This window comes from Xenopus tropicalis, chromosome 6 (genome assembly GCF_000004195.4).
Source record: "Xenopus tropicalis strain Nigerian chromosome 6, UCB_Xtro_10.0, whole genome shotgun sequence".
In the NCBI taxonomy this organism is placed as follows: Eukaryota; Metazoa; Chordata; class Amphibia; order Anura; family Pipidae; genus Xenopus; species Xenopus tropicalis.
The window spans coordinates 112,388,894-112,405,838 of record NC_030682.2 but is presented as its reverse complement, the minus strand read 5'-3'; the positions used below and the strand labels follow the sequence as shown (position 1 = coordinate 112,405,838).

At 39.6% G+C, this 16,945-nt stretch overlaps 1 protein-coding gene across 1 annotated transcript in view; it reads right to left on the bottom strand.

Annotated features, from left to right (window-relative positions):
* Window positions 1-15,463, bottom strand: part of asxl3 (ASXL transcriptional regulator 3) — a 73,454-nt gene extending 57,991 nt beyond the window's left edge. The window contains exons 1-2 of the mRNA XM_004915200.4: window positions 15,099-15,463; window positions 490-572 (exon numbers count right to left, since the gene is read on the bottom strand). Coding sequence (XP_004915257.2) covers window positions 490-572; window positions 15,099-15,152 — 137 coding nt within the window. The 5' untranslated portion in view covers window positions 15,153-15,463. The remainder of the gene's footprint in view (window positions 1-489; window positions 573-15,098) is intronic.
* Window positions 15,464-16,945: the final 1,482 nt, after the last annotated feature.

The following is a 16,945-nucleotide window of genomic DNA, read 5'->3' as shown; positions in this document are numbered from 1 at the left end:
GTATCATTCTGTATTACATGGTGTCAATTTAAGGCAGCCCCCTATGACTTAAGGTGGCCATACACGTTAAGATCTGCTTGTTTGGCGACCTAGCCACCTAAGGTGGGCAATATCAGGCTAATTCAGTAAGGCCAAATGATCTAATTACAATGACGGGTATAGCAGCCATAGGAGTAAGGACCTTATCAATGAGCCGATGCAGTCCCCAATGTGGCTGGAAAATCAAACCTGCCTGATCAACCCCTGGCTAGTTTTCAGCCAGATATCGGTCAGAGAGGCCCGTCGAGGGTCTCTATACACAGACAAATAAGCTGCCAAATCTGTCTGAAGGACTCAAATCGGCAGCTTAAATTGTCCGTGTATGGCCACCTTTACTTATGAAAACTGCTTGCTCATTATGTAGTCCCTTAAAAAACACACCCCTTTCTTTGATCTCTTTAAAGCAGATCTTTTCCAATACAGCACGTTGGTACGTAATACAATACACACCTGGTTTCTTTTAGACCTTCTTTCTGAATGACTTCCAAGATCTGTTTTGCAGTCATAGGTGAATTGGGATGTTTTTCTAAAGCCTGATAGATAGAAATAGAAAAGAATAATTAAAGAAATTTACAAGTTATGCAACCTAGTAAGACGTACCTAGCAAGATGTCATGGCAAAGTACAATATCACTATGTCAACACAGACCCCAACATACCACTAGAATGATTTGCTCTACGGCCAAGAAACAGTGTATACTACACTGGAAGCAAAAAAAAAAAAAAGGAAAATGCCACATTTGGCACGTGGCTTAAATGAAACAGCAGGTACCCATGGTGACCAATTAGTAACTTGCACTATACTGCATGACCTGCTTGACAAAACTTTATTATGCTTCTCGTTTTAACAATAAATGTTAACAGATAAAACTCCAACCCAACCAATACAGTAAAAAAAAAGATTACACCAAATTCAAAATATAATATTAGGCTATACATACACTAGGCTATACAGCCAGACCTAAAATACCAAGCAGGATTTGACATTAATAACGTTCTAAGACATATGACAAAGGGGGTACATTGAGTAACAAATAATGGTGGGGGCCACTGGTCTCCAAGGCAATGGGTCAGCAGTAAATGATCATCCACTTTGAGGTTTCATATTTCCTGGACATCAGAATTTATTGGCTTTTATTGAAATACGCTATGCTACACTGCACCAACTCATGCACTTCACAAATCCCCCCTCTACTAAACTAAATTAATACATATATATTTATAATATAAAAAAAGAAAATTAATGACATGAGCCCTATCCAACCATTACAAGCAACAATCCATTTTTTGTTTGTTTAAAATAGAGGATTATGATACCATGGAGCTTGCATTGTTTAAAACATGGTTATACATTTTAACAATATCTGCTTTAAAATGATAAAGCTGTCAATGGAGTTCAGCCGCTTTAGCCCAAATCAGATGTCCCATCTATAAGCCACTTTGTAGAATGACTGCTAACAGCACAACCTGGAATTAACAATTAGGACACACATGCCATTACCCTTTGCAGCAGAGGAGATATTTCCAGTGACAATATCCTAAAGACACTGAGCCACCCACAAATACCAAACAAACATTTCTAGGATATGTGACCTATATATGCCAGTGACTGCACTGCAGTCTTGTTTATGACATGCAAAATTCCCATGTCATACGGAGCAATGTACAGACAATCCAATGAGTGCTGAAATGTTGCACATTAGCGTAATCAGCACGCATAGAAAAAAACAGAAATTAAATATCTTTAAAGGATGAACATCTGAAGCTTAGTATGCACACGCAAGTCAAGTTGTGAGAAATATTTTTTAATATGACAATTCCTTAACATTCTGTACCTTTATTACAAGTGAAAAATGCACATGATTATCGTGGCCCCTAGGGGTCAATCTACCCAAATATTTTACAAATTTACACAATAACCATCATATTTTAGGGATTTAATGCATCTTTTGGAACATCATATATCAATATTAAAGTACAGGTATAGGACCTGTTATCCAGAATGCTCGGGACCAAGGGTATTCCGGATAAGGGGTCTTTCCATAATTTGGATCTTCATACCTTAAGTCTATTAAAAAATCAATAAAACATTCATCAAACTCAATAGGATTATTTTGCATCCAATAAGGATTAATTATATCTTAGTTCGGATCAAATACAAAGCACTGTTTTATTTTTATAGAGAAAATGGAAATCAATTTTAAAAATCTGAATTATTTGATTAAAATGGAGCCTATGGGAGAGAGGCTTTCCGTAATTCAGAGCTTTCTGGATATCAGGTTTCCGGATAATGGATCCCATACCTGTATATAATACATTTTATGTGAAATGCAGGCTATAACTGGTACAGATACCTTTCCTGTCTATGCTAACTGCCCATATGGCAGGTAACAGTGTACTGCATCTTCTCCACCTGGTATGACATTAGATTTGAATGATACACTGCAGATTACAGCATTGTAAAAATAGCAGTATATTCATCTAATAGGGGCTATAATAGAGCAATTATTGCTCATGTAATCACTAATCACATCAGTCATATACTTAAACGATATTACAATGCACCATGCATTGTTTAATTATGTATTGGCCTTAATGGACTTTACAACAGAGCATCAGTGCTTCATGTGAAAGCTTTTAAGATCATAATTAGTGTTACTAAGGGGCCCATTTACTAACATTCGTATTTATTGAAAATTTTCACAAATCATGGTTTTTAGCACTAAAAATGTCAGCTTTTACTAATTACATGAAAATCTGATCTATTAAGCGAAAAAAAAACAAAACAAAAAAAACTTTGCCAGGCAAATTGTAACAACCTCTTTCTAATTAGTGGTCTTGGAGGTTTTCAGTGTTTTAATTTTTTCCCGTTGTAAGCGCAAAATAATTCTAATTGGGTTTAGTGGAGATGAGTTTATTCACGGGGATGCATTAGATATAATCTATTTGGATTTTGCCAAAGCATTTGATACCGTTCCCCACAAACGACTGCTTTCTAAACTAAGGTCTATTGGTCTTAGTGAAGTCGTTTGCACATGGATAGAAAACTGGCTACAGGATTGGGTACAGAGGGTGGTTGTTAATGGTACATTCTCTACTTGGAGTAAGGTTCTCAGTGGGTCCCTCAGGGTTCTGTACTGGGTCCACTTTTGTTTAACTTGTTCATAAATGACTTAGGGGAGGGTATTACAAGCAATGTATCAGTGTTTGCAGATGACACAAAACTCTCCAGACCAGTCAATTCTATCCAGGATATGGCATCCTTGCAGAGGAGATTTAATGTGCATAAATGTAAGGTCATGCACCTGGGATGTAAAAATATGCAAGCCACTTATACTCTTAATGGGACTGCACTAGGCAAATACATAATGGAGAAGGACTTTGGAGTCCTTGTAGATAATAAACTTGGCTGTAGCAAGCAATGCCAGGCAGCAGCTGTAAGGGCAAACAAGGTTTTGAGCTGTATTAAAAGGGGTATAGATTCACGGGAGGAGGGGGTTATTCTTCCCCTTTACAAAACACTGGTAAGGCCCCATCTAGAATATGCTGTTCAGTTTTGGTCTCCAGTGCTCAAACGGGACCTTATTGAGTTAGAGAGGGTCCAGAGAAGGGCAACTAAGTTGGTAAAGGGTATGGAAAGTCTCAGTTATGAAGAAAGACTGGCCGAGTTGGGTCTGTTTACACTGGAGAAGAGGCGCTTAAGAGGTGACATGATAACTATGTATAAATATATAAGGGGATCATATAATAACCTCTCTAATGTTTTATTTACCAGTAGGTCCTTCCAACGGACACGAGGGCACCCACTCCGTTTAGAAAAAGGGAGGTTCCGTTTAAATATTCGGAAATGATTTTTTACTGTGAGAGCTGTGAAGTTGTGGAATTCCTTCCCCGAATCAGTCGTGCTGGCTGATACATTATATAACTTTAAGAAGGGGCTGGATTCTTAGCAAGTGAGGGAATACAGGGTTACGGGAGATAGCTCTTAGTACAAGTTGATCCAGGGACTGGTCAGATTTTTTCCCCTCTGCGGCAAATTAGGGAGGCTTCAAGATGGGGTTTTTTGCCTTCCTCTGGATCAACTCGAAGTTAGGCAGATTATATATAGTCATTATGGTTGAACGTGATGGACATATGTCTTTTTTCAATCCAACTTACTATGTTACTATGGTTTTAGGGCTCTGGCACATGGGGAGATTAGTCGCCCGTGACAAATCTCCCTGTTCGCGGGCAACTAATCTCCCCGAAATGCCACCCCACCGGCGAAAATGTAAATGGTGCTTCCGCGTATGCCATCCCACCGGTGATTTACATTTTTGCTGGTGGGATGGCATTTCGGGGAGATCAGTCGCCCGCGAACAGGGAGATTTGTCTCTTTAAACTGCAAGTCTCAGTTCCCCCAAGAGACCTGTTTAGTTTATTAGTTACAATTGTATCTCAGTGCGGAGGGGGGGCACTTATTTAATTAAATTAAATGTGAGAACCAATGTTTTTAAGCGCAGCTGAAGCTTGTTAACTCTCTGACAAAAGTTACTTTTTAATTAAATTTGTATCTTTTTTAGCGTTTAGTGCAGGAGATCAAAGGGAAATGAGGGTCTTTTCAGTAAGGGCTCTGGTACACGGGGAGATTAGTCGCCCGCGGCAAAACTCCCTGCTCGCGGGCGACTAATCTCCCCGAGTTGCCTTCCCTCTGCCATCCCACCGGCGAACATGTAAGTCGCCGGCGGGATGGCAGACGCGGCGGCGCGATTTCGCGCAAATCGCCGAAAAAGACTCGCGAGGCTTTTTCAGCGATTTCCCGAAATCGCCCCGCCGCGTCTGCCATCCCGCCGGCGACTTACATGTTCGCCGGTGGGATGGCAGAGGGAAGGCAACTCGGGGAGATTAGTCGCCCGCGAGCAGGGAGTTTTGCCGCGGGCGACTAATCTCCCCGTGTACCAGAGCCCTTAGAATCCGGAACTGCAGGTTGAGCAGTCAAAAGAGGGACTGTCCCGCGAAAATTGGGACAATTGGGAGCTATGAGTAAATTATTTGTGCTTTTTTAATGAGTGTGGCTTCTTCTGAACACGGATAGATGACTGATGGATGGATGATAGGTAGAGGTTGGTGGGTTCTCCAGCAATATCTACCATTTTTAGCATCAAATGATAAACTGGGCTGGTAGTAACCCATTTGGCTACCAGTTTATGCAGCCAAAGTATTTAGGGATCCACCCTTACAGTAAAATGGTGAAATTTATTTTCTTATTTAACCTGCCTTTTGAGATTAACTAATTAATGTATTTACATGATGTTTTTTAAGTGAAGTGTATACTCTGTGTGTTTGATGAGTAACAGTGCCTGCCTGGCTGTTCATGTCCTTTGCACTGCTAGTTCTAATTACTGAAACAAGGCATCAGAAACCAAACAAATAGCCAACATAAATAACCAACCTTGAGGAGCACTGACTTCTACTACATATTTTAAGTTTCAGAATGAGAGACAAGAAAGGAATAAACATAATGCTTTGAATAGCAATTACATTTACAAATAACGTCAAAGCCATTGAACAGTCTAAATTACAGTGTACTGAAAAGTTGCTTAGAATTACCTTTTTTTATTCTGCAAAAAATAGATTCTGGGTTTAATTTCCCTTTAATGTTCCTAAAACACCTAAAAATATGACAACTACTTTGAAATGTTAGTTAACTCATACCCACCAGTTAATTATGTGCCTGCAATACATTTGGGGCAGATTTATCAACGTTTGAATTGAAGTTTTTACTGCTATTCAAGTTTTTTTGTGCTAAAACTGACAACTCTCAAATTAGAGTTTTTGCACTATCAAACGTTTTTCAATTTGAGTTTTTCAAAACTTTGCAAAAGCAAAGATTCGAGATGGCAACGTTTTTACTAATTAAAAACCATTTGAAAATTCACAAACTTAATATCTGATAATTAAGCCTCTGTCTTTCTTCAGTGCCTGATGGGTTATACAGTAAAGCAGACACATGTAACCTGAATGACTGGTTTTCTCTTGTCAATTATATACATAAAATCACAATTTTCCTTTAACGGTCAAATGACAATATATACTAAAATCTCTGCTTTTCTGCTTAAAGCTAGCTTCTGCAATGCAAACAAAATCACAGGAAGCCAGAAATGAATTCTAACACAAGTTGCGTTTTTGCTTTAGCCAGAGGGCAGCAGATGGTACCTACATATGAATTAAAAATACAGCAACACAGTGGAATGGCTAAAATATAATTAACATTTGCAGTGAATCAGCTCAGCATTAGTGTGCAGTGGATGCCCAAGGCCAAGCCAGAAAGCTGTAATACTATGAGGTATTAATGAAGAGATAACCTGTACAACAGTAGAAACATTACATCTGTTCCCAGCCAATTATGTTAACCTGAGTTCTACATTTAATGCTTTCTTTCAGAAATGCTAGAGACTATTTGTCAAAAAAGGGAATTTATTGGCACAGCAAGTACCGTGGACCTGATTCAAAATTAATTGACCATTTGAAATTTGTTTGTAATTTGCTACATATAATTTATGCCGAATAGAATGCAAAATAAAAAAAAATCAACCTTAAAATTGTCTCACAATATTATATAAAAAATCATTCCCATAAGGCAACTAATTTTCTCCATTTATGAAATTTTAAACTTTATGCAATCTTTCCCCCAGTCCAGAAGATTAGATGTTTTCCAGCATTTGATTAAAGAATTTTTGGTTTTCACTCGGGGGGGTTTCGGTAGTTTAAATGTCACTTTCCCATAGACAACCTTTGTAAAATGTACCTGAATGCAAAATATTTTTGGTGATTCTTCAAAACAAAATGTAAATATATTGCTTAAAAAAACTAGACACAGTTATCGGACCCCTTATCCGGAAACCCATAATGTAGAAAGTTCCAAATTACAGAAAGGCCATCTCCCATAGACTCCATTTTAATGAAATAAGTCACATTTTTAAAAATGATTTCCTTTTTCTCTGTAATAATAAAACAGTACCTTGTACTAAGATATAATTAATCCTTATTGGAACCAAAACAATCCTATTGGATTTAAGTACTGTTTAAATAATTGTTTTTAGTAAACTTAAGGTAGGAGATTCAAATTACAGAAAGACCCCTTATCCGGAATACCTCAGGTCCCGAGCATTCTGGATAACGGGTCCCATACCTATACTGCACAGGCATATAATACAATGGTTTTAAGCACTTTAAACACTGAGGGAAATATAGACACTGCTTAATTACTGTTTTATCTAAATCTTGCATAAACAGGAAAAATATTTACATTAATGGGGAAAAAAAGCCATTTTTATTGTTCATGTAGTTAAAATACAATTTAAAGGGAACTCACTTCCAAGATAAAAAGGCTGTACTCTGCACTGTAGCACTGCATGCTTGAATGATGGGCACCACGGTGACTTGTAGCACTGGGGTCCTAAGTTCAATTCTGGCCTAGACAAGATCTACAAGAAGTGTGTATGCTCTCCATGGGTTTTTTTTTTCCAACATTTCAAAAAACATGCAGGCAGGTTAATGGGCTTCTAATGAAAACACCCCATCGTGTGTGAATGTGATATGTTTAAGTAGAAGAAAATGTAAAAACTAAGAAAGCTTTATCAGAAAGGGCAAATACAGCCATAAGCACTTACAGTAATGCTGCACTAGTCCTCTATAATAAGAAACACAGGATTTCTGGTCTCTTTTCTTGTAAACATGATGTCCCAGTGTCTGACTTCCTCTCTCAAACAAATAAATAAGGTTGAGGAGACTGCCTCATACAGACAAAAGCAAACAAAAAATTCCTTTTGTTTACTTCCTCTCTCAGAAACATCCTTAATTCCTGTGGCCAGAGTCTGTGCATTTCTCTCCTATCTTCTGCTCCCCCTCCCACTAGAATGCTAAGAACTCCCTCCCATCTCCCTTAGGAATGTGTGATCTCAGCTATAAAGGCTTGAGCTGCAGGCAGGAAGCTACTTAAAATGGCAGCTGCTATCTTAAGCAAAGGGAGAAAGCTTCTATAGCTGTTTATGTTAATGGCTTCTGCAGAAAAAAATATATTTTTTAAAACGCCCAAATGACTTTCCTTCTTCTTTAAGGTCCAAATGAATTGGAAGGGGTAATATTTACAGCATCCTTATGTAGTATGTGGCTCTAAAAGAGATTACTGTGATCCGCAGCCTTATGGATGCCCTTTTGTGGTTTTTTTTGATGATGTCATATATATATATATATATATATATATATATATATATATATATATATATATATATATATATATATATATATATATATATATATATATATATATATATATATATATATATATATATATATATATATACAGCACTGGACAACAATCCAAAAGATGGGAATTCATAATAATGTAATTTCATGTATTAATGTAATTTGATGACAAAGACAGTTTATAAGCCGTTAAAAAATCCTGAATCAGGTTAACTTATTGGTTTATATGTTAATTCAGCAAGAGTTGAAATACAATGAATGACCTGAAGGGATATTTAATGAGTTTAAATTCAGAGGGTCAAAGGATTTAATTCTTTGTACCCTTTACTGAAACTGATTGGTCTTTCTAGACAAAGACGCTTTAGGTTAAGTGGAAAAAATGTGCTACATTTCACACAGACGTAATTCTGTTTCTCTCTGTGCATTTAAACCATGTTAAGTCAATGAAAACTTCATGAACGTGATTGGGCTGGCCGGTCGTCTTGGGTCAAAATTCCACTTTTAGTCTAGCAGACAAATTAAAGTAATCTCAAGTGCTTAAAGGCAAAAAGCCTTTACTTACATATGTACATGAATGGGTAATTTTAGATAGTAAGATAATGTATTTCTATCAAAATAGAGAAGAATGAAAAGATCTTTGCATCAGTGGCTCCAAAAACTTGTTTAGTGGGCTACAGAGAGGATTACAGGGGCAAATATTCTATGTATGTATAACTTTATTTATAAAGCGCTACTTATCTACACAGCCCTGTACAGTAGAATACAAACTATAAAAAAAAAAAAAAAATGTTTGTCTTGATTGGATAATGCAACTATCAAAATATTAGGGGTCATTTACGACCACAAGCACAGTTGAACTGCACAGAATAAACTAATCCAAAACTGTTAATATATCTTTCTACTGCAAAGCTTAAACATTGCAGTTTATTTTTGACATTTTTGAAAATCTATTCTACCCCATTATATGCTGTGTACATAAAGTACCAGTATAAAAAATTGTAAATATGACCCCCAGGGGTCTTTGAACAGTTCGATGCCCAATATGCATAGATTTTACAAACTAAGTGAGGCATCTAAATGAAAATATAGAGCACAAAACTGTCATGGGGCAAAAACAAGTAAAGCAATGCAGGACAAAATAAAAAAAGGAATTACAGTCTGCCTACCTTGAGGGCTCATCCTGAAGGTCATTTAGGGTGAGATTGAGGGAGGATGTATTTTTTATCTCATATATAGACCTGAAAGCCCAGACTGATGGTCAAATAGGTTGAGATTGACGGTTAACACTAGATCAGTGTTGTCCAAACTTATTACATGTAGTGGGTCAATTATTCCTCATATAGCATGTTTGAGGGCCAAATTGAATTAAAATGAGCCTTTGAGCAGACTGGGGGCCATAAAAATCCTTTGGAGGGCCAAATCCAGCTTGCAGGCCTCCAGTTGGACAGCCCTGCACTAGATATTCTATTATCTATGGCAGAATGGTAACCCAAGGGTAAGGTCACCAGTCCATTGTGGTTTATGCAAGGACATGGCATGCTCTAGCTGTGCATCAAACTGGTGCTGTCATCTCTGTATATTATGAGTATAGAATTTACGATCCTGAATGCTTGGGCCCTGGGGTTTTCCAGATAAGCGATCTTTCCGTAGTTTGATTCACACCTTCCAATCCAACAGGATTGTTTTGTCACCAATATTGGTAATGCAGATTAGCAACCATCAAGTACAAGCTACTGTTTTATTATTATAGAGAAAAAGGAAATCATGATGGGCGATTCCCATAATTCAAAGTTTTCTGGATAAAAGGTTATCAGATAAGGGATCGCACAACCCTGAAGGTCCAAAGTGGAGCTTCAGAAAATAATAACAGCATAAGTGTTTTGGCTGTTTCTAAGAAAAGAGAAAGGAAGTCATTTGAAGGCAGAATCTGAAAAAGCTACATTAAAAAAACAGTCAGAAAAATAAGATCTAAACGAGCAAAGTAACGAACACCAAGCGCGTAAACATTATTATTATAGAGGAGGAGTGGGTAATCGACTGTACCAAAGGCTGTGAAGAAATCCAAAAGGATGAGTAAGAATTGTAGCTTGTAAGGTAAAAGGTAACTGTACTAAACGTTAGTTGAGATTGGAAGGCTTTAACTTAAACAAGATTTGCCTTTAGGGTAAATTCTGAAAGTAAGAGTTCTGGGTGAGCTATTTATAGGTGCATATGCTTAAGTTATTCTGAATGCACAAAATTATAGACAAAAAACTTGGCAGAGTTTATTGAAATGTATGGTAAAAATGTGGTTGAGTTAGTAATTGCTTAAGAACTTATGTACATTACATAATTTTCTTACATATAATTATTCTGATTGGATAATATTGTGCAATAAATGGAATACATATTTAATGCATTTTTGCACCTTTTATTTATGGCCCAATGAGTCCTGGGCGAAAATGCCTCACGAGGCAACTTCGGCGATTTGCCAAAATCACCTGCGCAGCGTGTGCCATCCCACCGGTGACATTTTCGCCAGTGGGATGGTAGTTTGGGGAGATTAGTCGCCCGTGACAAGGGAGATTTGTCGCGGGCGACTAACCTCCCCGTGTGCCAGAGCCCTTAGAGTAAAAGTAAAGATATGATCACTAGAGGTGGTGTTAATTTGTGAGGTTCCTCCAGAGATTCTAATTGGTAACCTGCTACCTGGTGCAAAGCTTCATCTTAAAAAATAAAATCACCAGCCCAGTGAGCGGTCAACTTTTTCTGCTTTCCCAGGCATTCCCTATGCCATCCTGGGCAAGCACAGTACGATTTTTTGCACTGTGCATATACCCTGCTTAATTAATAAATTATTTTTATGGTGTACATTTTATTTCTAAATTACAGTGTTTACATAGCAAATAATTCACTCTTGAACCAACAAATGTAGAACATGGCTAGCCCCATGTGAAATTTCAAAATGAAATATAAAAAAAAAAATCTGCGCTTTTAAAAAATGGATTTTAAAGGAGGATTCTGATTCTGCTGGAGAAGTTCTATTAACTGATGTGTTTTGGAAAAAATTATGTTTTCCCGTGACAATATTCCTTTAAGGAACATTGAATACTGTGGTGTTATCACTGAAATGCATTTGATTTAGCTGAATATGTATGTATTTAAAAAAAAAATGGAGATTTTTATTCCTGTTCTCTGTACTTAAACCTTATCCTCTGTATTTCTTCATTTTCTTTAAGGGCTCTGGCACACAGGGAGATTAGTCGCCCGTGACAAATCTCCCGTGTCTCGAGCGACTAATCTCCCCAGATTGCCATCCCACCAGTGAAAATGTAAATCGCCGGTGGGAGGGCATACGCAGCGGCAGTGGCGCGATTTCAGTGAAATCGCGCAAGTTTCCTCTCGAGGCAACTTGCGCGCCGCGTATGCCATCCCACCAGCGATTTACATTTTCACCGGTGGAATGGCAATCCAGGGAGATTAGTCGCCCGCGAACAGGGAGTTTTGCCGCGGGCGACTAATCTCCCCGTGTGCCAGAGCCCTAAAGGTCTAGGGGAAAAGGGGCAGTTCAACCAACAGAACTAAAACAATGACAATATCTTTGGGTTTCTTTCCACTCCACTCACTGTGTTCTAACTAGCAAGATGAAAGCAAGGCCTACCAAAGTGAAGTTAAATCAGACTGATCAGCTAAAGGTGGCCATAAATAGGCAGATTCGAGTAGCCGTTTCAAGTCCTTCAGACCGATTCGGAAGCTTATCTGCCTGTGTATGGGGACCCCCAAAAAGCCTACACAACTGATATCTAGCCGATAATTGTTCAGGTGACGATCGGGCAGATTTGAATTTTCTATGCCGAGATAATGCCAATATCGTCCACCTTGGGTAGATATATCGGTGAAAAGGTCCGGTGGAATGGCCTTGTATGTCAATCCAGTGTATGGAAAGGTTAATGCTTCACGGTTATGACATTTTGCAGCACAGCTCCCTCTCATGTCTGATCAGAGTCCCTTTTACAGACCATCAACCTCCTCCTAGGCTAATACTACATGGGGCTGATTCTCAGCCTGGGGAAAAAGACAGGCTAAGAATCAGTACATAGCTGGCATCAGCCTTCTTTCTTGCCAGCCCCAGAACCATTGAGTCAGCATGGCACTGAATTTCAGGGCAAAATGCATACTCACATGTTTCTGCGCCAAAATCCTCCACATGTGCCTGCACTAAGCCGAGTTCGGGCAGAAAAATGTGAAAGCATGCGTTTTTGGGGCGACCTTAACTCCATTCTGTGCACCTGCACTCAGTTCAGAAAGCAGATCCGCTTCTCTCACTTTGAAGAAAAACACAGGCTAAAAGAAATAGACCAAATGCTCCAAGTGCCCAGGCCCTAATCTTTAGTCCTCTTTCACACTATGGGCATTTACCTGTCACAACCAGCCTAATCAAATCATATGAAATTTTACATGACTTAAATCAGAGTTTTTCGAGAAAAAAAAAAGTAATTGAGATACACATCATGATAATTAACTTTTAGGGGTCTATTAATGATAGCTTTTTTCGGCACAAACCAAACATGAACACTAAAGCTTGGGCAATTTAAAAATGGGCCCTTTTCAGACTGTGGAAACAGCCTGCACCCAGAAGCATTGTCTCTGCCTGGGTGCAGGGAAGTGCAGGCAGGTGCAGCAGAAATCAGATTTGAAATGCAAACCCTCACATTTCTTTGACGATATCCACCATTTTTGCCTGCACCGGGTGCAGACAGTGCTTCCAGGTGTAGGCAAGGCAGCAGGCTGGTGCCAGCATAGGGGCTGACTTATGGTCTGCGTTTTTTCTGAAGGCCAAAAATCATCCCCTTTGGCACTAGCAGTGCCATATAGACAGATGTAAAGACAGATTTAATCTATTTACCCCTTTATTTAATTTGCCTTCAGCATCCATGTCTCCCACCATAAAGTAAAGCGGTTAATAAGTTAGTGACCAACCACTGTGAATTACAGCTCATGAAACACTGGACTGATGCAGAGTGGAGAGTACTTCTTAGAACATAAATGAGTACTAGTTATTTGTCCTCACTGCTTTCCTGCAGTTAGGAAATATACACCATATGCTATACGTAATAAATATATACCATATGCCCTCAATGACAGCTACATACTAGCTACCCCTTTGTCTTCTAGCCTTATACCCCTGAACTCCTGCAGTCACAAAACCTCTGCTACCTAGTCCGTTTTAAAAAACCTGATGACATGATCCACTACTCTCTAAAAGCCTAATATGACTGCAACTCTGAACTCCCTGAACAAAATTTATACTTACAATTCACCAGTTACCATCACTCCCCGAGGAGACCATTGCCTATGACACACAGTGTTTTGATTACCACTGGTAGAAAAAAGCAGGTCAAAATGCCCCTGTCTGTTAGTTAGTGCTACAGAATGAGAAGCACATGAAGTGGTGAGAGACCTTCACTCAAACAGGACTCAACTCTGGCCTAGGCAATTCCTGACAAAAACTCTTTGTCTGTGTGAGTTTCCTCTGGGCACTTTAAAAACATACAGTTAATTGACTACAGATAAAAAAGACCCTAGTGTGCAGCTCAGATTATGAACTCAACTCAGGCAAGTGTATTTTAACTGTGGCTGTACTCCAGTAGAGAACAGCTGTGGGCAAAATGCCCCTTTCCATTTGACAACACTTCTGACAGAAATGAATGAAAAGTGACATACTGAACATATATGGAGTGCAGAGATCCCTCTGTCACAGCTGCATGTACAGTCAGTACGGTGCTTTTCATTTACTTCTATTACTCCTACAGTGACAGGTGGACAGCAACATTTTGTTTGCACCTGCTTGCCGCTGGATGGCAGCAGCAGCGGACTCAACACCCTGTGTGACATTGCCCATAAACCCACAGTAATTGTGTGTAGAATCAGTTTTTATGATTAGAGGCAAATGCTCCAGTATCAGGCTAAGGGGAAAGCCTCCCTGTAGTTTGCTGTATGTATAGTGAAGAAACTGGAAAGCAAAATGCATGGCATACAGTACATAATCACTGCTGCCAGTAAAGCTGGACATACATGCAGCAATTGAACTTTCTAACATGTCCCATCAACAAACAAATCAAAATCATGTTATCCTGAACTGGCCAACATACAGGCACAAAAAATCATACAAAAAGTTTTATAGAATATTCATTACCTGTATGTTGAGGCCATAATACCAACTAATAACTCTGTACCAGAAATACTGTTCGACACACCCAGCAGTTTGAAACCTTCATTAGGTGATACACCAAATTGGCCAATATACGGTACACTGCCAGATGAGCCGCTTCACTTGCTGTTCTGATTGTTGGGGCTGTTGGCCTGAATGAACAGAACAATAGAGAGGTGGCTACATTGCGTATGGGCCCTCATATGGTATCCATCTATTCAGCCAGTGTGTGCATCTTTAGTACACTCACAAATAACTGACTAGTAGGAACAAATGCCTAATGATCAGTGCATGATACAAGTTGTATGTATGTATACACTATAATATTATGTGTGAGGGGAAGCAGTGTTACTTATCTACCTGCACTATTATTAGCTGCACAGAGGATACACAAAGACTAGTTTGCAGAATTGCAACTTGTAATATATCCCAATTGCAAGAGCTGCAGAGCCCAAGGTTCCCTGGCCCTGCTGTACTATATTGCAATGCACTCTGGGTAGTGCTACAATGAATGCTAGAGCATTAGTGAGTGCTGCACAAGTACTTGACAACAAAGCCGCATCTATGACAAATCCTTGCATAGGTGCAGGAGCGAAGTGGTTTGCGGGTGGCGAGGTACATACCAGGCGGGCAGCCTCGGCCCAGGTGCGGTCCTTCTTCTTCCTCTTGTCTTTCATGTTTGCATCTCATTGATGGTTCTTACGACGTGGGCGTTCCACGGGCACTCGGGGGGCTTCGAATGAAAACAATGGCTGAGAGTAATGCAGGGACGCCCTGTGCAACAACACACCTCCCTCCTTGATAGCGGCAGCGGGTGGAACAGCTACGGAGGTAGCGAGTGCGGCGGTGGCGGTAAGACTCGGCAGCTGACAGCTCTGGGATGCTCCCGTCCCCCCTCACAACAATACACAGTGACGTCACGCAGAATGGCGACCAGCTCCTCTCGCGAGAGATGCCAAATCTCGCGATTTCTCCCACAGCAGGGCCAGGAATTCCACGCAATGCCGGGGCTTCCCCTGCGCAAATCCCACCCTGCCCCCACCCACTTCCAGCCGGCTTCACGCTGCCTCTGTTTCCTTTCACTTCCGTATTGCTACGTGCGGGCGGCGAGCCAAGTGTGCCTTACACAAAGAGCTTGGGGGGTGGCTAGTAAGTGTGCGGGGCGGATTTTAGTGTAGGGCATTTTGCCCCTGGGGCCTGCAGAATAAAAAGTGACCAATATGTAATAAACAAGTGTGTGGTGTTTTCATTATATATAATAGGGATTGCAAAGTTGCAGCCTTCTGATTTTTGTCACAATATAACTTGCCGCATTCCAAGGAAGACAGTGGGCTAGTGGGAGCACAAGTGCAGTACTAGGTGGTGATACTGCAGGCTGGCTATTATTATTATTATTATTATTAACATTTATTTATAAAGTGCCAACATATTCCGCAGCGCTGTACAATAGGTGGGTTTCATACATTGGACATACAGAGTAATATATAAAGCAACCAATAACCGATACAAGAGGTGAAGAGAGCCCTGCCCAAAAGAGCTTACAATCTACAAGGAGAAAGGGTTGAGACACAAGGTGTGGGAATGGGCATGACTAGCTCTGCTTTATCTATTCCATCCTAGATAGGGGCCTAGGATTCGTGATTTGCCAGCAGTACCCTGTTCCCTGGCTATGTAAATGTATAATAGGATTTGCCCTTTCATTACTTTCATTTTTTGTTATTCTTTATTTGCTGTGATAATTTGTGGCTATTTTTCATTGCTTACGCAAGATTCCTGTGTCATTTATTATCAGGAGCCTGTATGTTTTTAGAGATGAGGGAAAACCTATTCAGACTCAAGGACAGGTTTTCTGCCTATTCTGGAAAAAAAATAACAGACATCCTATATTTTTATCTTTATTCCCTATAAAAACATTAACATAAAGCATCATTTTTACCAACCAGGGTGGTGAAATACTGGCCAGGCGTCAGTCATACTTGGCAAGAACCTATAAGCCAGGACCAGAGCTAGGTGTACTTGAAATATCTCTTCTCTCTGCCCATCCCTGGTCCAGGCCCTTGTTCCCCCCACCACTCATCACTTACTACTCCCCCTGTTGTCACTTTGCCTGCACGCGGGATGGGCAGTTTAGCTGGTTTGGCCTGTTACTGCTATAAACTCATTGCAGGACCCTAGCTTTGCACAAGGGTAGTTCGTCCTTACCTTTAAAAGATGATACATAATTTTTTAATAACTAAATAAGCTTTGAACAAAAATGTTTATAGAGAAAATGATTTTAAACAAACAGAGGTGAACTTCTGCCACCTGAAGTACCAAAACTGTTGCCACCCATTACTTAACTTTAATGCTCGTAGTTAAGCTTGCACTTTCTAAATGAAGACAATTTTTGTTTTGAAAAAGAAGTGCATACTGAGGCTAATGTCACACAATGTAATTTGCTTTTCTGGCTGAAGTCTGCACTGTGCACAGT